This window comes from Mytilus californianus, unplaced genomic scaffold, assembly GCF_021869535.1.
Source record: "Mytilus californianus isolate M0D057914Y unplaced genomic scaffold, xbMytCali1.0.p SCAF_4, whole genome shotgun sequence".
Taxonomy (NCBI): Eukaryota; Metazoa; Mollusca; class Bivalvia; order Mytilida; family Mytilidae; genus Mytilus; species Mytilus californianus.
Genome location: NW_026262690.1, coordinates 99,165,754 through 99,189,539, shown reverse-complemented (window position 1 = coordinate 99,189,539; position 23,786 = coordinate 99,165,754). Strand labels below are relative to the sequence as shown.

The 23,786-nt window shown below is 33.8% G+C and overlaps 1 protein-coding gene and 1 long non-coding RNA gene across 5 annotated transcripts in view; one reads left to right on the top strand and one right to left on the bottom strand.

Moving 5' to 3' along the window:
* LOC127698964 (adenylosuccinate synthetase isozyme 1-like) overlaps positions 1–23,786 on the bottom strand; it is a 269,886-nt gene that overhangs the window by 134,192 nt on the left and 111,908 nt on the right. For all 3 annotated transcript variants that reach the window (XM_052202747.1, XM_052202749.1, XM_052202748.1), the window contains exon 6: positions 18,644–18,705. In XM_052202747.1, the coding sequence (XP_052058707.1) occupies positions 18,644–18,705 (62 nt within the window). The remainder of the gene's footprint in view (positions 1–18,643; positions 18,706–23,786) is intronic.
* Positions 1–23,786, top strand: part of LOC127699011 (uncharacterized) — a 314,933-nt gene that overhangs the window by 204,635 nt on the left and 86,512 nt on the right. The gene's annotated exons all lie outside the window — the stretch shown is intronic.

Sequence of the window (23,786 nt, the reverse complement as noted above, 5' to 3'; positions counted from 1 at the left end):
TGGCAAAGCATGAAACAGTCATCTACTTTTTAGTTTTCAAGGCTTTCTTAAGAGACGGTCATTTTTACATAATTCCCGATCTTTTTTACCCAACCTTTTGCCTTTAACAGCCACACATTTCCGGTCATAAAAGTGACATGATCATTAAGTACTATCAAAACAACCCCTACTTTAATACCTCTCATTTTAATCAAGGCTAATTAGTTGTCGAACAGCTGAAATTTACCTGTTCAGGTGACAGGTAAACTATTTTGAACCAGACATTGATCGGTCTATACAAAGTTATTTTCTTACATTTCAGCAGTTTGCATCTAATTAATTTAGTCAAAAAGATTTAAATTATCAGAAATACATTTACAAATATGATTTGAGGAAAAAATTAAAAATCGTCATAACCACGTTGTTTGAACCAGAGACATGTCTCTGTTTGAACTAGTACACATGTGCGAATGTGTGAAATTTAATTATGCATCCTAATTTCTTCAAAAAATGCTTAAATTGTCATTGACGTTTATTTCGAATATTTTCTTGAAGAAATAACGTAGAAAGAGCTACGTTCACTCATTTATGCTTTGCAAACGTACACGGAATTTACATATCCGTCTCTGGTCCATGTTTTACCATTGTCAAGATAACATCCGGTTTAAGATTTAAAACGAAACTAAAGTAGTAAAGTTTTTGACAACGTTATTTTGCACAAATAAAGAGTCTAAGGCAGATATAAGTACGCTGATGTTGCACACTTCGAATGGTGCACTGCCAATTTAACAGTTTACGTCAGAACTTCGAATTTGAATCAAAGAAAGTTTAATATCGTTTTTTTTTTTTAATATCAATAATTGGGATGGCCAACTCGGCAACTGAATACCATAATTACCTTTTGTTTATTTAGTCTTAAGGGATTAAAATCGGGATAATATATAAAATGTCCGGCTGGCTAAAAATAATTTTGGAAGCCCTGAACAGGACATATAAACAAGTGAAAATTATCTATAAAGGCTTAGTGTAATCAAACTTTATGTATATAATAAACAATTTCTGTTCAAAGGAAAATAACTCAATCACAAAAAAATACCACTTATGGATATTAACAAGAGGCTCTCAAGAGCCTGAATCCCTCACCTGTATTTCAGAGGAGAAGATTTTAAAATGTTAGCAAACTTGATGAACAAATTGTGTAAAATTGTCTTTAAAGGGCAATAACTCCTTTTAAAAGGGGTCAATTGACAATTTTGGTCATATTAACTTTTTTGTAGATCTTACTTTGCTGAACATTATTGCTGCTTACAGTTTACATATATCTATAGTAATATTCAAAATAATAACAAAAAACTGCAAAATTTTGTTAAAACAACCAATTCGGTGGCAGCAACCCAACAATGGGTTGTTCGATTCGTCTGATAATTTCAGGGCCGATAGATCTTGACCAATTAAACAATTTTACCCTGTGTCACATTTGCTCTAAAAGATTTAGTTTTTGAGATATAAGCCAAAAACTGCATTTGACCCTTATGTTCTATTTTTAGCCATGGCGGCCATGTTTGTCGATGGATACAAACTTCAGATACAATTTATAAACAAGATACCCTAAGGAACATTTAGTTAAAGTTTGAAGGTAATTGGCCCAGTAGTTTCAGAGGAGAAGATTTTTAAATGTTAGCAAACTTGATGAACAAATTGTGTAAAATTGTCTTTAAAGGGCAATAACTCCTTAAGGGGTCAATTGACAATTATGGTCATATTAACTTTTTTGTAGATCTTACTTTGCTGAACATTATTGCTGCTTACAGTTTATATATATCTATAATGTTCAAAATGATAACAAAAAACTGCAAAATTTTGTTAAAACTACCAATTCGGTGGCAGTAACCCAACAATGGGTTGTTCGATTCGTCTGAAAATTTCAGAGCTGATAGATCTTGACCATTTGAACAATTTTTCCTCATGTCAGATTTGCTCTTAAAGCTTTAGTTTTTGAGATATAAGACAAAAACTGCATTTGACCCCTATGTTCTATTTTTAGCCATAGCAGCCATGTTTGTCGATGGATCAAAACTTCGGATACAATTTATACACAAGATACCCTAAGAAACATTTAGTTAAAGTTTGAAGGTATTTGGCCCAGTAGTTTCAGAGGAGAAGATTTTTTAAATAGTTTACGACGACAGACGACGACAGACGACAACAGACGATGGACGCCAAGTGATGGCATAAGCTCACATGGGGCCCAAAGCCCCGGTGAGCTAAAAAGGGTGATAATAGAAGCTTATATTACTTATATAAGCGTTGTTTATTAAAGAGTTATCATAGTATGCACGTGTGTAGCACATGTTTGCTACTGACATGCCTCTGGCTGCATGAGCACTCCTTATTTGGTCATGAGACATTGCCCCTTCTCAAATTTCCCAAGGAAGCTAGGTAGTTGTTCAGTTTGAGTTTTGTTGCTGACAGGGAAAGTCATGCATACATTAGTTATTGTAAAAGTAACAAAATATCGTTTTCAAGTGATACTAACTATTTGTTTAATATCGTTGGCTTATTGCTTTCAATCATAGGACTTATGCGTTTGTCCGTTATATATATGTGAGTACGAACCAAAGGAAACTTTGTGCTTCAAACTATTTTTATTTCACGATTATACAGAAATTCCACGGATAATTTGTTTAACGTTACCGAAAAGTTTTGAAAAGATATTGAACATTCATCAATTATGACTTCCAGACGCAATTCCAAGGAACCATCCATATTCAAACAGGAATTTAGACTTAAACAATCCAGAAAATTGGACGTCTCAACAATTAAGAGAGAAACTAGAACAGTTGGCGATCGTTGTGCCTAAAAATGTTTCGAAGTCCGTTTTGAAAAATTTCTATATGGAAAACAAAGATCGTCAAAACAGTCACAGGAGCACAAGCCAGACCGAGGACCAGAATAATTAACCAGAAACATTCGTGAATCCCGCCGCTATTCCACTACAACATGACATTGCTCCCAACAGACCCGCAATAGCGTCAGAAGATTTACGTAATCCTGTAGTTGGAGAAAATAGTCCGCGGATGAATACAAATGTTTTGACCGGAAATACACACGAAAGCGTTGGTGACAACAACATGGCCGCCATCATACAGTCGTTCAGCATGGTGTCACAGTCGGTAGCCCAATGTGCTTCTGGTATACAACAGACAGTTAACCTCATCGCAAACCAAAAAGCTCCAGAAAAGGACCATACCAGGAAATTTGATCTGGCCCAGTGGTATCACAACAGAAACGCAGATGATGCACCACTCTTCGGGAATGGAGCCATACAAAACATAATAAATTTTTTTTTTTGGAACTGAAAGCAGCTTTTTTGACATTAAAAGTCTTTTGTGACAGAACTCGTAATGAACATGTACAATTATTTCTTGATAATACAAATGCCATTAAGTATTTGAATAAAATGGGAGGAAGAAAAGAGGCATTAAATAATTTAGCTAAAGAGATATGGTTGTGGTGTATACATAAACAAATTTGGCTTAGTGTATTTCATATACCAGGAAAGTTAAATATAAAAGCAGACCCATTAAGCAGACACAAGTCAAATTCAGATATGGAATGGATGATTATTGATAGTATTTTTGAATGTATTATGAATAAACTTGGTCCATGTGATATTGATTTATTTGCATCAAAACATAACAACAGATTAGAACAATATGTATCATTTGGTCCGGATGTGAATGCTTTGGCTGTAAATGCATTCTCTTTAACTTGGAATATATTTTATGCTTATATATTCCCTCCTTTCAGTGTGATCAGTGCAGTGATACAGAAAATTTGTCAGGAAAAAGCAACCACATTAGTTATTACACTTTTATTTTCAACACAGCCTTGGTTTCCTCAGCTACTACAAATGATTTGCGATCAACCATATATTTTGCCAAAAGTGGAAACGATTCTAACGAATCCCAAAACAAATCAAACTCATCCTTTGAAAAACATGAGATTGGCGGCTTTCAAGATCTTCGGAATAAAATGTGTGAGGGAGGAGTATCAGCAGAGGCTGCAGACATCATCATCAATTCATGGAGAGATTCTACCAAAAAAAACAGTATGGGACATACTTCAAATAAACTGCTCGCTGAGCGCAGCTTGATACGCCCGCAAAGGTCCAACCCTGAACAGTTGGGACAAGAATGGACACAATATTCAAGCTTGATACAGGTCAGAATTTGGATTGTATTAAATACTTAACATATTATAGGTTTCTAAATAAATGTAGTCAAAGAACTTGAAATTGGTTATATGAATTGAATTTATATTCAATTAAAGATTTCTTGCTGTTGCGCAATACTTAGTAAATCTGTTGTCAGACTATAAACAATTAAAGTTCATTGAATTCTCAATGTCATATTAAAAATTTATGAAAATGTAAAGGGAGCTTACATCAATAGATATAAATAATTCACCAAAGTTTCATGAGAATTTCTGACAGCATTTTTGAGTTATTGTCCAAAAACTGGAAAATCCCCCCTTTTTTAATGAATAAAACCCCACAACTCAGAAATGTAAAATGTAAAATTTATAAAATTCTAAACGGAGCTTACATCAATAGATATAAACAATTCACCAAAGTTTCATAAGAACTGCTGAAAGCATTTTTGATTTTTTGTCTAAAAACTGGAAAATCCCCCTTTTTTTTATGAATAAAACCCTGTAACTCGGAAACTGTAAAATCTAAAATATATAAAAATCAAAAGGGAGCTCATGTCAATAGATATAAACAATTCACCACAATTTCTTGCAAGTTGGTGAAAGCATTCTCGAGTTGTCCGAAAACTGGAAAATCCCCCTTTTTTTAATGAATAAAACCCCATAACTCGGAAACATAAAATCTAAAATTTATAAAAAAACGAAAGGGAGCTCACGTCAATAGATATAAACAATTCACCAAAGTTTTATGCAAATTGGTTAAAGCGTTTTTGAGTTAATGTCCGACATGTTGACGACGGACGGATGGATGGACGGACAACGATATACCATAATACGTTCCGTTAACGGGCGTATAAAAATGGCTGCTTTTTTGTGACAAAGAAAAAACAGATCAATTTGATCCATCTGTAAATAGTGTATTAAAATTTTTGTTAGAATTGCATATGAATGGGTTAGGATATAGTGCCGTTAATACTGCTAAATCAGCAGTATCTAGTTTTGTTTACTTAATTACTAATGTGCAAATTGGAAAACATTTTCATGTAAAACAATTTATGATGGGAATATTTAACAATCAAAGTGCTGGATAGCACCTGTGGAAAGTTTGCAACGGTAGATGTGTAATATTTCAAATAGGTTTCAAATGTGTAGATTGGGTGTTTAACTTTTTTCCGACTTTAAAAAAATTTATTTAATACAAGAAATAATTGTAACATGATGCTGTTACGAAGTCTCCAAAACAAAGCTCCCATAATTAGTCATTCCCAGGAATGGGGTGGGAGTGACCCCAGGGGATTCGCCTTTTATTTCATTTGATTTGATTTATTGTCCCATACAAGAATATATATGGTTTCGGGGTGGGGGTGACACCCAGGGACTCCCCCTATATTTCATTTGATTTGTTTTATTGTCCCATACAAGAATATATATGGTTTAGGGGTGGGGATCTCGACCATTTACAAGTTTTCATAACGAAGGGGGGTAAGGTGACCCCCGTGGACTTCCTCTATATTTCATTTGATTTGTTTTATTGTCCCATACAAGAATATATATGGTTTCTGGGTGGTGATCTCAACCGTTTACAAGTTCTTAAACAGGAAGGGAGTGGGAGTGACCCCAGGGGACTCGCCTTTTATTTCATTTGATTTGTTTTATTGTCTCGTACAAGAATATATATGGTTTCGGGGTGGGGATCTTGACGGTTTACAAGAACTCAAAACAGGATGGGGTGGGGGTGACACCCAGGGACTCCCCCTATATTTCATTTGACTTGTTTTATTGTCCCATACAAGAATATATATGGTTTAGGGGTGGGAACCTCAACCATCTACAAGTTCTCAAACAGGAGGGGGTGGGGCTGATCCAGAGGGACTCCCGCTATATTTCATTTGATTTGTTTTATGATCCTGTGATCATTACTGAAAACCGTGTGTGTCTATCACTTCCTGTTTTCAAGTTATAGTCATTTGAAAATTAAAAAAAAATAAATCCCATAGGGTTCTATAGTAAATCCCTCCCTTCTATTGGCCCCAAAATACCCCTAAATAGACCTCAAGAAGAAAAATAATAAGAACTGAGCAAAACAATAAGTCTCCAAACTTTGTTTGGGAGACTTAATAGCAAGTAGTATAATTACGAATTTTGTTATAGTCCGATTTTCTGATGCCGATTATGTAATAGGCAGAGTTTATTATAGTCCGAGTTTGTTGTGGGCCGAGATGAGATACCGAGATACTTTCGATACACTCGGGCTTTTACGTCTTTAATAAACATTGTAAAAATTGTTGTAAGTCGAAAAATGTTCATTCATGAAATATTTTAAACATGGTATTTATTTTCTCTTCAACCGGAGGACGGGAGGATACCCCTGAAACCGGGATTATAGTACTCCCGTTGATATGGATCTCAGGCATGTCTGGGGAATACCAATAAAAGCATAACGTAGAAACTGCTGTCTCGTGTAGATGTGTATTGATTTTACTTTCCGCACAGTGCAGATCCGCGAAGTAGTGTTTGTGATAGCCATTTTCAAAATGAAGTTGAGTTATTTGAATTATCGATGAACATTCAGGACATTTTAATTCAAACTGTAAGCTAATCAAAATAGAATTAACTCAAAATTTCAAAAACATCTTCCTAGAATTAGTTGTCAAACACCAGTACTTCATTATCTAGGAGTAGAACACACATCCTAAAGTAAGATAGTCTGTCACTTCTGGTTTGAGGCCGATGCCTTAGGAAAGTTTTTGCTATAGCAAGCTATAGCAAACTTTCCAAAAAACCGGTCTTACCTAAATATAATTGTACTTGGAATGTGGAAACTGTTTTAAGTCTATTAAAGACTTGGAAACCAGTTAAAGATATCACTTCAAAAAAGTTAACATTTAAATTGGCCATGTTATTAGCATTGACAACAGGTCAAAGAATGCAGAGTATTTTCTTAATAGATATTAGAAATTTGGAACTTGATACATGCTCGGTTAAAATTAGATATTGAGACTTGCTTAAGCAAACTAGACCTGGATATCAGTTACCAGAGATATTTATAGAAGCATTTAAGTAAGATTTAAAGATTTGTGTGGTTTATACGTTACATGAATATTTAGAACTCACAAATAAGTTGAGACTTAATAATACTCAATTGTTTTTGAGTTTTCAAAAACCTTATAAACCTGTTAAAAAGGGTACCATTGCTAAGTGGATAAAACAAGTTTTAATTTTGGCTGGAATAGAAAGAAATCTTTACACCTCATAGTACAAGAGGAGCTGCTTCTTCCTATGTTAGTGGACAAATTCCAATAGCTACTATTCTTCGCACAGCTGGGTGGAGGAAAGATAGTGTGTTTAGAAAATTTTACCAAAGACCAATTACTAATGACAGCTTCTTCAGTAAAGAAATCTTATTGGCCAAAGGAAAATAAGATAGTTTTGTGTATATATTATATGGATGTATATAAATTTCCAAAAATTTAGAATTATTAGTGTTTTCAAGTAGTGAAAGTATGTAGTGTTTATAGTATAACTGTTGCTACTTTTTAGATTTTTACTGAAAGTGCAGAAACTGAACTCTAAAGACTCATGTGATTCTATAGGTAGATTGGACTTATTAAATTAACAAATTAAACAAAACTTACCTAAGTTGTAGTTTGATGTTAATTTGGTAAGATCCAATCTACCAGAATCAAATGCCCGCCTGAGTTGTGATTTGTGCCCTCCCTTATTGAAATATGGAAATTTCAGTTCCTGACTTTCTTCAATCTGAAGTCTGATTGCATCATGTGATCATCTGTTCACTCATGTGATTCTGGTAGATTGGACCTTACCAAATTAACATCAAACTACAACTTAGGTAAGTTTTGTTTAATTTGTTAATTTCATAAAAATCTGGCAAGAATTGTACATATGAGAGCACCAACAATGCAATTTTCCATATAATTAATGTTTCCAAGGGGCATAACTCTTTTAAAAATAATTGATCGGCACTGATTTTCGAACTTGTCAAAAACATTGTTGATATAAACCAATGATATAAGTTTCATAAAATTCTGGCAAGAATTGTACACATGAGAGCACTAACAATGCAATTTTCCATATAATTAATGTTTCCAAGGGGCATAACTCTTTTAAAAATAATTGATCAGCACTGATTTTTGAACTCGTCCAAGACATTGCTGATATAAACCTATGATACAAGTTTCATAAAAATCTGGCAAGAATTGTACTAATGAGAGCGCTAATGCAGCAATTTTCCATATAATTAATGTTTCCAAGGGGCATTACTCTTTTAAAAATAATTATTCAGCACTGATTTTTGAACTCCTCAAAGACATTGCTGATATAAACCTATGATACAAGTTTCATAGAAATCTGGCAAGAATTGTACATGTGAGAGCGCTAACAAGACTGGACAGACAGTTGGACGCCCAGTATTTCTATGTCCCCCGAATGTGTGACAAAAAAAACAACATTCAAACTCTATGCAATTGCCCACAGTGGGCACATAGAAAATGCAGGTTCCTAACTGACTGTAGTGTAGGTAAAAAAAATTATTCACATTACAAGTATAATTTTTGATGCATCAGCATATGCACATCAATATTTTCAGTCATATATGCCAAAATTCAATACAGACAGAAGATACCATTCACTGTTGAGGAACCACAAAGGTGATTGGGGAATAGGCAATGGTCAAACTTTGTCTTCTTCTGACTGGCAGCAAAATCCTTGCAAAAGTGGGGCTTCCATTTGGTTGTGTGGTATGTACAAATTCGCAGCCACGGCCGATCAGAATGGGTATGTTAAATCCAATACCTCCTGTAAAGAGATTGCCATGCTCTTTTCATGTTTAGAACCCTTAAAACAACTGTTTCAGGGGTGTAGGTGGCCTGTTGCTAGGCTAAATTTTTGTCACTATTCAGTTTTTCACTCGAATTCTAGTAGCAGTAAAAATTTCCAACCCTTCATCCCAGTTGACCCTTATTACAGAACCTACCTTTTGTATCACTGGTAGACCTATTTGGCAAATGTGCCCTATTTTTGCAAATCTATGATGTCCGTGGCGAATCTGCGAAAAACGAATAATTATTATAGGTTCTTCATAGATTCACGGTGTCAAAGAAGATTAGGATTGTCATCCCGAGATTTACCATGTCCACAGGAATTAGCCGTTTGTCCGATAAAACTGGTGTGTATGAGTCATCAATAGAACCAGTGATGCGTGAGCGACGGTTATTAATAGATTGTTGAATTGTGGTACAGATATATAGATGTTTACAGAATCTGTTAAAAACAAAGTAACTATAATCGTTTGAGATAAACGCTATTTTCGAAAATATATTATATAATTTATCTGTAAATTTAGACAGAAACAGATTATATATATCTCTGGATTAGATGGTTACTTTTTTAATCAAAAATAGATTAATAAAGAACTATAAAACTTGATGTTGTTGAGAGTGTTAATTATTTTCATATAAAGCTATTTCAGGGATCAATATTTTGTATTTGACCGAGGCCTCAGATCATTTAAATTTCATTTGCAATTTGGAATTTTTAATACGATCTGGTTTACCTGTGTGGTCCATTAATATGATTGCAATTGTGAACAATGTTTTCATCGTAATTACTTCAGAAATTCAAATTGCTTCAAGAACCGTTTATCAGAACAAAAATAAACAATCTGTTTATTTGGTACAGGTGTCAACATTGAATAAAGCTTTACATTTCTGACGGCCAATGGAAAGTTTTAACCTTAGTTGATATCCAGGGTCAACGGGTAAAGCAGTATTTTGGTAATACACGGACCCGTCTTTGCATAATATATATATATGTATTTACGCACAATGCAGTGCATGCAAACTCGATTTCGCAAACTCGTGGGTTGTCTTTTGGACAAAAAAGTTCCATTTAAAAGATATGAAAGTTGTGTACATGTATACCTCAATCCACATCTTGTAAACTAATGTGTTACATTTTGGAAAAATAAAGAAGTTCTATTTTAAAGATTGAAAGGAATTTCACATGAATAAAAGTTCTTTCGATCATTATTGTTTTTTTAATTATTTTTGAGAATGCGATCTTTAAACTATAAAGTTTGTCCTGACATGCATGGAATATTTGCCACTGGAAGTTAAGCAAGCAACAATCAATCATCTAAAAATAATTAAATATGCCTGAGCGATAATATTCTTTTAAATTTTAATGTGAAAAGACAATTCCACCATTTATTAGATTGCACTTTCAAATATAATAGTAGGTGTTGTAAGTGGTCTAATGTGAAAGTGTATAAAAATTCCGGGATGAGATTAATCTAGTATTTGCAAAAAAAAAAAAAATGCTTCGCTGAGCGCAGCCTGATACGACCGCAGAGGTCGAACCCTGAACAGTTGGGGCAAATTTGGATATAATCTTCAAGCTTGATACTGTCTGAATTTTGATTGTGATCAAATTTTTGACATAATATAGGTTTCTGACACAAAATAAATGTGGTAATAGATCTTACAAATCTATTGCGCAATACTGTGCAATTGAAGATTACTTCTTGAAACTTTTACAAATATTGAAATTTGAAAATTTTTGAAAAAAATATGAATTCCTTAAAAAAATTGGAACCCCCTCCCCTCCGGAGCAATTACCCCAGTAGTACAATTTCAGAGAGATCCATACACATCTAACACAAGTTATTATTTGGAAAGTAAAAAAATGCATGTTTTTCGCCCTTTTTTGGCCCCTAATTCCTACATGTTTGAGGCAATTATCCCCAAACTCAATCCCAGCCTTCCCTTTGTGATATGGAACCTTATGGTACAATATCAGAGAGATCCATACACTTACACACAAGTTATTGTACGGAAACTACAAAAATTGTTGTTTTTGGCCCCTTTTAGGCCCTTAATTCCTAAACTGTTTGCCCCATAACCCCTAATATGAATCCCAACCTTCTACTTGTGGTATTAAATATTGTTGTACAATTTCAGAGCAATCGAAATACTTATACACAAGTTATTATAATGAAACTAGAAAAATGTTTGTTTTGGGCCCCTTATTCCTAAACGGTTGGGACCATCATCCCCAAAATCAATCTCAACTTTCCTTTTATGGTATTGAACCTTCTTAAAAAAATTCATAGAGATCCATTAACTTAAACTAAAGTTATTGTCCGGAAACCAATGTGTCTTCGGACTACGACGCAGACCACGACGACATCATACCATTATACGATTCCAAAAATTTTTTTGCAGTCGTATAAAAAATTGATGTTACGTTTCTTTTAATAAAAATTTAGAAATGTATGTATTTAACAAATGTAGATTTGACTTTTAAAGGACATTTTAATAATGAAATAATGCACGTGATTTATATATCTGTAATCAACTTGATCTCTAACTTGACTTCGCTCACAATAGAGAATGTTAAAAATAGCTGACATCAATTGTGTCGACTGCACAAGATTTTCCTACGGCGGGAAATATCATGTAACTGTAAACACAGGTGATGTTACTGACCATTGTGGAATGTCAATTCAGGGTTAAATTTGATGTGTTATGATTGACATTATTGTGCGTTAGTGTTGAGGCTCTAGAAGGTTCATTTCATTTGATTTCCAAGAATCTAAAATTAAGTCTTTTTTTTTCGAATCAATGTTTAAGTTTTGGATTTTGTGGGAGGGAAAGTTTATTTGTTTGTTTTTTAGGGGTCAAAAGGGGGGGTTACCATAAAAGTCTATAGGAAAGTTGAATAAAACAATTTCGAATGGTCACAACTTGTAAACTAATGAAAATAATGATAAGGCGTCTTTAGTAACTGTTTAAAGATTACAATTAGATGACGTGGGTTTTTTGTTTCGGGAGGGGGAGTGAGATTACCTTATACTTGAGATGTTCCTTTTTCAGCATTATTCAGTTTTTGTTCTCAGTGGCAGATCCAGAATTTTTTATAAAAGGGGTGGGGGGGGGGGGGCACTAACTGTGACTGATTGTGGTCAAGCAGATGACAAAAAAATATTCGGAATCCAGATTTTTTCCCATACTTAATAGGGTGCCCAGGTCCCTCCTTATGAAGCTACAATTATGGTAAATTCAGACTTTTAATTACTTGTTCCACTTTTACCCAAATAATTCAGTCGTTATATTCCACTGATCTACGATTACTTCATTAACAAGTATATGAGAGATTGATTACGGGGAGAGACTGAATTATTCGGGGTTAGTTCCACTCCGACGTTGTTTAGTTTGTACAATATAGCAGGTCAATTTAATCCATTTTCCCAGCTGTTTTAGTAATATAGCACTTTCGTCATACTTAGGCTAGGTCTCAAAGAGTGGGTCATAAATATGAACCTGTCTAGAAAAAAGCCGGGACAGGTAATACCTTGGATGCCAACTAATAAACTTGTCAACGCGGTACCACAGGTGTCCTTGTGTAATGAAATTGCAAGGTATTGGTGCATGGTCAAGTGGTTAACTTAGATAATCAATGAGCGATAATTAATGGCTATTCTCTTAGTTAATCATAAGATTATGTTGATTGAACTTTTTTTATTATCAAATAATGAAATCTTTTTCAGATATATTTATAGGGAGTGACGGACAAAGTTTGAACTCTAAACGAAAGTGTTCTTTAATTCATAAAAAAAACAACATAAAATTAAAGGCATTTTAGGCCCTTCTGTCAAACTGGAAAGATGCGCATGAAAAATTAGTGACTGGGTACGAATTAATTTTAATAGTAGTTCACCAAGAAGACAGAATGTATAAATAAACATTATATTTTTGAAAGTGTTACTGGAATAGTCTGCTAGCTAATACAGGATATATTCTTTTTACTTCTTTCATTTTTTTTGAATCCTTGGTCCATCTATGTGAAATAATCTAGCTTCATCAGGTACACTTGCAGAGAACAAATATTTCAAAGTAAATAGATATAGGAATGAGAGAGAGAGTTTCATTCCAATCATCAGTACCGATATATTTATTACATGTATATGTCTTCTTGGAAGCTGGTATCCCTGGGGGGATTAATAGATTGAACTCGTGTGTGCCGGAATATCTTGATAATGAAATCGAAGGATAATAAATATATTTCATTTTACAAATTTAATGATTATTAATCAACTTTTGGTACGGTAATAACTGTTATTTTTCATTTTCCTTTTTTTATTTCAATTTGAAGTTTTCCCTCGTTCTGTGAACAAAATAACACTGCTACACATTTCAAGACAAAACACAATTATAGTTCGATAAACACTTGGACTATTATACTAACTTAGTATAATCAGAGACATATAAATTGTATTATATGTCTCTGGTATAATAAACCCAGATAAACGTGATGCATGCTTCTTTAAAATCATTTCAGATATTCTATGGAATTTTTAATTCACCAGTAAATCAGAAATGTCCAACTTTAACATTTCTTTTTCATTTGATGTGTGTTATATCATTTTAAATATCTAGCAATGCACATAAAAAAGTATCAGATTTTTTCATTGTCCAATATCATGTGCCGCTGTCTGCGTAGCTGGTAGATACTACATGAATTACAGCATTTTGATTATCTTGGAAATCACAAGTACACTCACAAGTGGCGGTTTTTTACACATTACATACAATATATGACTTACCTGGGGCAATTTATACTTCCGTTTATTGTTCCTTAAACTAGTCACGATGTAAACGGCCTAATCTCTGGCTCCATTGACAGACTCCTATATAGTCGAGTGTGGAACCCCGGATTTAGAAAAAAGGGAGTGGGATTACGAAAAGACAACGTTAGAAATTGGACTTGTATTAAGTTTATATGCATTTACCATCAGTGTTCTAGCTACAAAGTTTGAACAGGGCGCAACGCCCACCCTTTTTGGTGACGCCCGTGCCTTTTTTCTGCCGTTTCTCTGGTGCAGTGTCATTTTTATCGCGAAATTTGCTTTTTCTCGGATGAGTTTTGTCGAAATGTTCTTTGCTAATTTTTTTCCTTGTTGACAATGCGTAACGTGCCACCTATAACTAATTATATGTAGCATAAAAATTTGCATAAAAAGTGTTTACCTTGACTATCGATCAATTTCGTGATTAGAACTAAACTGAGAACTTAATTAAGTCCAAATAAATTTTAAATCATTATTTTCCAATACCAACTCGAGATAGACGCCTGAAAGGTGAAACCAAAAAGAATGCTAGCCAAAATAAAACTTTGACATCGTTCTTTACAAGTGGAAATTATTTTTAGAAAAAAAAGTTTATCATTTTGAAATCTTTTACGTCGCTTAACTCCACCAAATTAAAATAAATTGCTTCGCCAAGCACAGCTGGATACAACCGCAGAGGTCCAACCCTGAACAGTTGGGGCAAAAATGGACACAATATTCGTGCTTCATACAGGTCTGAATTTGGATTGAAATTAAATGTTTGACACATAATAGGTTTCTAACACAGAATAACTGTAGTCAAAGAACTTAGAATTGGTTATATGATTTGAATTTATATTTATGTTTGATATTTTTTGCTTTCGTGCAATTCACTATGCTGTTGCGAATCCCCCCCCCCCCCAAAAAAAAAAATTAATTTCAGCCCCTTTTTTTTTTTGGCAAAAATTTTTTTTTTCACCCCACCCCTTTTTTTGGCAAAAATATTTGAAGAAATTTTCTTTTTAATTTCTGAAATCTGTAATGAGAAAAAAAAAATGTTCCCCCGCCCCAATTTTTTTTCACCTCCCCTCCACCTACCCTTTTTCCCCAAAACAATTTTTTCCCTCAAGATATGGTCATTATCTCAATTCAAATTTCCAATGGAGTTTGCAACCATAATTACCCATTTAAATACATCATAAAAGTCTTAAAATAGAAAATGACATACAAAATCTATGTCTAAAAATAATGTATCTTTAATCAACATTTTTATTAGTAACTTCTAAAAATAAATTGACAGCTAATCACCTCAAAACAGTACAAAATTTCGCTATACATAATTTTACAGCAGTGTAAGGGGGGTAATCCAAATTTAACATTGTACTTCAAAGTGATTGTCCATTAACAAGGAAACCCTTGGTTTTTTCCCCTTTTTTGCCCCTAATTCCTAAACAGTTTGAGCCATTACCCCCCAAAGCCAATTCTTAACCATCCTTTTGTGGTATGGAAACTTGTTGTACAATTTCAGAGAGATCCATACACCGTTATTTATTACACAAGTTATTGTCTGAAAACTAGAAAAATGCTTATTTGGGCCCCTTTTTTGGCCCCTAATTCCTAAACTGTTAGGACTATAACCCCTAAAATCAATCCCAACCTTTCCTTTGTGGTTATAAACATTGAGTTTAAATTTCATAGATTTCTATTTACTAATACTAAAGTTATTGTCCGGAAACCAAGTGTCTTCGGACGACGACGACATGATACCAATATATGACCACAAAAATTTTATGCGGTCGTATAAAAATGAAAGATATTTACATTTTTTTGTAGAAGAGAACCACTTCAGGCGAATGTCTCATCAGTTAAAAGAAAATTACCCTAAATTAGCCAAACTAAAACAGAATCTCCGCGTAAAAGGCACAACAGTGGCCATAGTTTAGGCTTTGATAGGAGTTGGCAAATCGGCAGAAACTGGTTACAATGTGTTGATGATACCATGAAATGTTCACAGCAGGTGTTAATTACAATAGGACAACTGTCGGACCAGTCTGACATATTGCCGGATTAAGGCATCCATAGTAATAAGACTCTACCAGCACTGTTTCTGATTTTTTTTTCTAAACATGACAATTAAAGACAAATTTTATTTGGTGAGAACAAAGTTTCACATTTTGACCCAAACTATCGGTTCACATTATGGATCTATCATAAATAGTAGTTTAATTTACATTTTTTTTAACGTAAAACGACTTCCATTCATATAATAAATAATAAGCATTGTGTATAAGTTTCATAACATTTGGTTGAGGCAAACTAAAGTTACAGAATGGAAACTAAAAATTTTGCAATCTTTCGATTTATAAAGGGCATAACTCAATAATGGTTAAAGTGACACTACCCAAATTCAACTTGATCTGTATTTTATCAGTGGAAGGCAAAATTAAACATTGCATTGTATAAAGCATTGATTGTAGTTGATTCAACTATAATTATGGACAAAAGAAGATAACTCAAATTTTAATAAAATGCTCCGCTGGGCGCAGCTTGATACGACCGCAGAGGTCGACCCTGAAAAGTTGGGGCAAGTATGGACACAACATTCAAGCTTGATACAGCACTGAATTTGGAGTGTGATTAAATATTTGACACAGCATAGGTTTCTGACACAGAATGAATGTGGTCTAAGAACTTAAAATTTTTTAATTTACCTATTCAAACCATATCATTATTATTTGCTTTTATATATATATCAGAAATAACCAATTTAAAATGGAAAATTTTAAAGAAAAAAAATCCCTCCCCCAAATTTTTTGAACCCCCTTATGATTCATCACCCCCAAACTCAATCACAGCCTTCCCTTTGTGGTATGGTACCTTGCAGTACAATTTCAGAGAGATCCATACACTTGAACACAAGTTATTGTCTGGAAACTAGAAAAATGCTTGTTTTTAGGCCCCTTTTTGGCCCCAAATTCCTAAACATTTAGGGGAATTACCCCCAAACTCAAACCCAGCTTTCCCTTTGTGATATGGAACCTTGTAGTACAATTTCAGGAAGATCCATACACTGACACAAAAGTTATTGTCTGGAAACTAGAAAAATGCTTATTTTTGGCCCCTTATTCCTAAACGTTTTGGGCAATTGCCCCCAAACTCAATTCCAGCTTTCCCTTTGTGATATGGAACCTTGTAGTACAATTTCAGAAAGATCCATACACTTACACACAAGTTATTGTCATGAAACTAGAAAAATGCTTGTTTTTTGCCCCTTTTTTGGCCCCTAATTCCTAAAAATTTGAGGCAATTACCCCCAAAATCAATCCCAGCATTCCCTTTGTTATATGGAACCTTGTGGTACAATGTCAGAGAGATCCATACACTGACACACAAGTTATTGTCTGGAAGTTACAAACATGCTTATTTTTGGCCCCCTTTTGGCCCCTCATTCCTTAACTGTTGGTACCATAACCCCCAAAATCAATCCCAACCTTCCTTTTGTGGTATTGAACCTTATGGTAAAATTTCATAGAGATCCATTCACTTAAACTTAAGTTATTGTGTGAAAACCAATGTGTCTTCGGACGACGACGATGACGCTAACGTCATACCAATATAAAAATGACTTGATATTTAGAAAAAGTATATTGTGGTTATAAGCATTGTGTATAAGTTTCATAACATTTAGTTGAGGCAAACTTAAGTTAGAGAACGGAAACGAAAAATTCAGCAATTTTTCCAAATGTAAAGGGGGATAACTCTAGAACTATTATAGTGACGCCACCAAAATTCAAACTTGATCTGTGTTTTGTGGTAATAAGTATTGTGTATAAGTTTCATAACATTTGGTTGAGGCAAACTAAAGTTAGAGAACGGAAACCAACTTTGAGAAGTACGGACGAACGTAGACAGACAGACAAGGGTAAAACTTAATGCCCCCTCCGCTATGGCGGGGGCATAAAAATTATATATTTGTAGTTGAGTATTGCAAAGTTACCACGTGTATTCATCCTGTCCATTGGTCGTATTAAAATAGATTTTTTTTATTGACCAATGACAAAATTCGATAATTTAATTTGGCAATTAATCAGGAAAGCCATGCTTAAAAACGTTTTGTATTTCTATTTCGATGTTTCCCCTTAATTTGAAACTTGAAACACTGAAAAAAGAATCTAAGAAAAATATTTAATCATCTAAACCACACATATAAATAATCTGTTTCTGTCTTAATTTACAAGTAACTATATTATCAAAAACACCGTTTATCTCTACAGAAAAGGAAATAAGACAGTTATTTTCATCCGACTGTAAACATTGTATATATCTGTACCCATTACAACGATCTATTAATAACCGTCGCTCACGCATCACTAGTTCTATTGATGACTCAATACACACCAGTTTTATAGGACAAACAGCTAATTCCCCTCAAAAATAGCGCACATTTGCCAAATAGGTCTACCAGTGTATGTATTGTTAATTTGTCCTCATCCTGAACATGAATGAAATATTTGCCACTGGACTTTAAACAAACCCTCATAAAACTTGCAAGCTAAAATACATTTAAAGACATTCTTTCAATGCATATGCATGTAACGTTAATCAATATTTTCCAAATCAAGTTACAAGGTGGGGGGTCCAGGAATGATTGATCTATGTGAATTAGTCCTACATATATTGAACTTTTGATGTGGTCCCTTATAGAATATATAATTACATGAACTTCCTTTGTTAGCCATATATAAGTTGAAATATGTGTGGTCAATCAAAGTTTTTAAATCATTGTCACTTGAGTTGGTTTTAACTGAGCCCTGTTTACGTACTTACTTGTCTGAAAAAAGTGTAAAATCACCCAATAAATCACACATTCGTAAACCATTTCTTGTTGCCTGAAAAGAAACAATGTCACTGAATCATCTTCAATTCATTCAATGATTACAACTTAACTATTTGATTCATTGTTACTTGTTCATGACCTTGTGACTGCGCTTGGATCAAATTCTCAATTGTTATGAGTATTAGGTCAATCATATTTGGGGTACAGAATTGTTACATCAAGTTTAGTGATTAGATTAGTTCCTGAATTACTCTATAAATAAGATCCAATATCTATACTTGCATTTTACAACTATGCTTTATTTTTAGCCATGTTGTTTGGCAGTCTGGATCATCAGACACAATTTTCAAACTAGATGCAGCAGTGTGTGAAACCTCTGCTCGCCAACTCACCAAAGGCCAGTACGAAACATATATGGCAAGCACTGATACTTGGGAAATTGCAAATGTGGCAAGTGACATTTATCTCCCAAGTTGAAGTAATTTGACAGTTGCAAGGCCTTAAAATTCATGAATTTCAAGTCTTTTGAACTAATTTCAATGTTACTAGTAATTATATTCCTAGCTCCTAAACAGTTTATTTATTTATCGCGATTGACAAACTAAAACATTATTATGACAACCTTGACACTTCAGCATGTTAAAACCTTTCATACGATCCCTATCTAACTGGTTTTAATTTCTTGACATGACTAAAATAAATGTATTATGCATACAGTGGGGGTATGAGTGGATTACAAATAAAACATTTCATAATGTTTTACCTTCCTATGGTCCATGTATGTTTTTTCTTATCAAATTTCAGGATTGACATTACATTTCTTGACCAGATTTGAAAGCCATTCTTTTATACCTCTCTGAATGTTAAACAAGTTAGATCTGGAGGCAAATAGAAAAGATTTTAGCCAAATTAGGGCTAAATAATTTAAATAAAATGCTCCGCTGGGTGCAGCTTGATACGACCGCAGAGGTCGAACCCTGAACAATTGGTGGAAGTATGGACACAACATTCAAGCTTGATACAGCTCTGAATTTGGATTGTGATAAAATATTTGACACAGCATAGGTTTCTGACACAGACTGAATGTGGTCTAAGAACTTAAAAAATTTTAATTTACCTATTATGGTCCAATATCCAAAATCTAAATACATGGTTAGATTCAGCATATCAAAGAATCTAAAGAATTCATTTTGATGAAATCAAACAAAGTTTAATTTTGGACCCTTTTGACCTCAATGTGGACCAATTTGATAATTGCTTTTATATATAAATCAGAAATAACCAACTTAAAATGGAAAATTTTAAAGAAAAAAAAAAGGAATAAAAGGGGAAAAAAATCCCTTCCCTCAATTTTTTTAACCCTCTTATGATTCATCACCCCCCAAACTCAATCCCAGCCTTCCCTTTGTGGTATGGTACCTTGCAGTACAATTTCAAAGAGATCCATACACTTGAACACAAGTTATTGTCTGGAAACTAGAAAAATGCTTATTTTTGGCCCCTTTTTCCTAAATGTTTTGGGCAATTACCCCCAAACTCAATTCCAGCTTTCCATTTGTGATATGGAACCTTGTAGTACAATTTCAAAAAGATCCATACACTTACACACAAGTTATTGTCATGAAACTAGAAAAATGCTTGTTTTTTGCCCCTTTTTTGGCCCCTAATTCCTAAAATCAATCCCAGCATTTCCTTTGTGATATGGAAACTTGTGGTACAATGTCAGAGAGATCCATACACTAACCAACAACTTATTGTCTGGAAGTTACAAAAATGCTTATTTTTGGCCCCTAATTCCTAAACTGTTGGTACCATAACCCCCAAAATCAATCCCAACCTTCCTTTTGTAGTATTGAACCTTATGGTAAAATTTCATAGAGATCCATTCACTTAAACTAAAGTTATTGTGCGAAAACCAATGTGTCTTCGGACATCGACGTCATACCAATTTTTGTGGTCGTATAAAAATTTGTAAGGGATTCCACTGCTGTCAGTCCTTTTTTCAGTAAAATACAGAATTAAAACAAAACAACTTTTTCTTTAGAACTATCTATGCTATTTCCTTGGGCTTGAAGATTAGCTTCTGTCCAAGTTTCACAACAATCCATGAAGATTTACAAATTTATCATGTCTAAAAAATTTAATCCCAGACTGTTTGTATTGATTGATTGATTTTTGGTGTTTTAACGCCACTTTTAAGCACCGATTTTGGGCTATTTCGTGGCGGCCAGTTTTTATTGGTGGAGGAAGCCGGAGTGCCCGGAGAAAACCACCGACCTTCGATAGGAAAACTGACAATCCTAGTCAATTAAGATTGGAGTCGAGTGCACCCGCACGAGCGGGGTTCGAACTCACAACCTCAGTGTTGACTGACTAGTGATTACAGTAGTAACTACTTAGACCACTCGGCCACCGAGGCCCCTGGGAAGACTGTTTGTAAATGTTAACTGTAATAAACTAAATCCTGAAAATGAAAATATATTATCAAAAGTTTGCATCAGACATTATCTCTTAATCAGAAAAAGCTTCTGCCAAAGTTTCATAAAATTCTATGAAGGTTTGACAAAGCAATTGATGTGTAACAAACTTTATCTACTTGTTAACAATAAACAACATCAAGTCCATTTATCAGTAAAATACAGGAAAATGAAAATAAATATTTTCAAAATTTGCTCTGGATACTGTATTTTGGTAATTAAACAAGCTTCTGTCCAAATTTCATAAAATTCCATGAAGGTTTGACAAAATCATTGACGATTGAAAAACTTTAACCTCAAACTGAATTTGAATGTTAACTGTAAAAATAGTAAGTTCATTTATCAGTAAAATACGGAAAAAAGAAAATAAAAATTTTCAAAATTTTGCTCTGGATACTGTATTTTGGTTATAAACAAGCTTCTGTCCAAATTTCATAACATTTCATGAAGGTTTGACAAAGTTATTGATGTCTAAAAAAACTTTAACCACAGACTGAACCTAAATGTTGACGCAAACGATGTAATCTTTGATCGCTATGTCTCGCTAAAAATATGACAATTATAATAGAAGAGGCCGCTCAATAACTCCAGCATTTGTACTAAGATTAATCCATAATCATTGGAATAAGGAAATCTGGTAATGACATAAAAATAACTTTTGAATTGTCAGTTTCGGTAAAAATCTATTTGATACCCCTCCCCCTCGGTAATCGAAAGATAAGTTCGACTGCTACTGATATAACTGAAACTACTATAGAGAAATAGTAATTTAAATTGTCCAGTAACCAGTTATAGATTTCAAAAAATATACACAAGTACAAACATTTAGTAAGTGGACTTGGAATAATATCTTTTAATAACTATGTATGAAAAAGACAGCGAGTCCCAAAAGTAAGTCATTCGCCAAGCTGGCAAGTGGAATTTCAATTTGGCCAGTTGAAATGAAAATTCGTAAGGGTTCCGCGGAACCCAGTGTCTCGCCTACTTTTTCTGTTAATCGCAGGCTCAACAAAAATGAGGAAGTAAATCAATAAAAATATTCCTCTTGATACTATCTTTTGATTGTAAGAAGCTTCTGTCCAAGTTTGGTAAAAATCGAGGATAGTTTATGAATCTAATAAATGTTTAAAAACTTTACCTGCAGACTGAATGTAATGTTAACTGGAAGAAAACAAAATTTCCTTCTAATTACTAGCATTTGATCATAAACAAGCTTCTGTCCAAGTTTGGTACAAATCCAAAATAGTATAAGAAAGTTATTAAAATTTTAAAAACTTTAACCACAGAGTGAATGTGTTGTTTCCTGGCAGAAAATCTAAGTCCATTTAAAAGTAAAATAAGGAAAAAATGGATTTATTTTTTTACAAAATTTACTTCTGGATACTATCTTATGATCATAAACAAGCTTCTGTCCAAGTTTGGTACAAACCCAGGATAGTTTAAGAAAGTTATTAAAATTTTAAAAACTTTAACCACAGAGTGAATGTAATATTTCCCGGCAGAAAAACTAAGTCCATTTATAAGTAAAATACGGAAAAAATGGAATGTTATTTTTACAAAATTTACTTCTGGATACTATCTTATGATCATAAACAAGCTTCTGTCCAAGTTTGGTAGAAATCCAGGATAGTTTAAGAAAGTTATTAAAATTTCAAAAACTTTAACCACAGAGTGAATATTTGTGGACGCCGCCGACGACAACGACGACGCTGACGGAATGTAGGATCGCTATGTCTCGCTTTTTCGACTAAAGTCGAAGGCTCGACAAAAAGCTGCGACAATTTGGCGAGCAAGAAAAAAATAAATGGGGAATGTGTCCATGGGACATAGATGATGCCTCGCTTGCATAGAAAGTTATAAAGGGACATAACTCAAGAACGATAAAAGTGACGCTACCCAAATTCATACTTGATCTGAGTTTTGTGGTAATATGCATTGTGTATAAGTTTCATAACATTTGGTTGAGGCAAACTTGAACAGAACGGAAACGAAAAAATTCTGCATGTGAATGGGCATAACTCTAGAACAGTAAAAGTGACACCACCAAAATTCAAACTCGATCTGTGTTTTGTGGTAATAAGCATTGTGTATAAGATTCATAACATTTAGTTGAGGCAAACTAAAGTTAATGAACGGAAACTAAAAATAAAGGAATTTTTCTATTGGTAAAGGGGCATAACTCTAAAAAGATAAAGGTGACGCCACCAAAAATTCTAACTTGATCTGTGTTTTGTGGTAATAACCATGCATAAAAGTTTCGTAACATTTGGTTGAGGCCAACTAAAGTTAATGATCGGAAACAAAGGGTTCACGCATATTTATTAGTTAGAAATATAGTCTATGGAGGAATATTCGGAAGCTAAATTATTGTTCATTCGGAACACCTATTCATCTTATCTGTATTAGCTTCCTGCAATTAAAAGCACCTCCATACGGTGTATCTAAGATTTTTAAAACATGGCAATTAAGAATTTTCACAGATCGCTAATTCACTTATCTGATATATGATAATAAACAATCTATAGATCCTTTTCAAACATGTATATTTATTGTAAAGCTACATTTTTTGCATTGCAAGGGTTTACTGACTTGAGCAAAGTTGATAGTTGTACCCTTTGATAAACAAGTGAAAGTTAAATGGTCAAGATTTTATTAT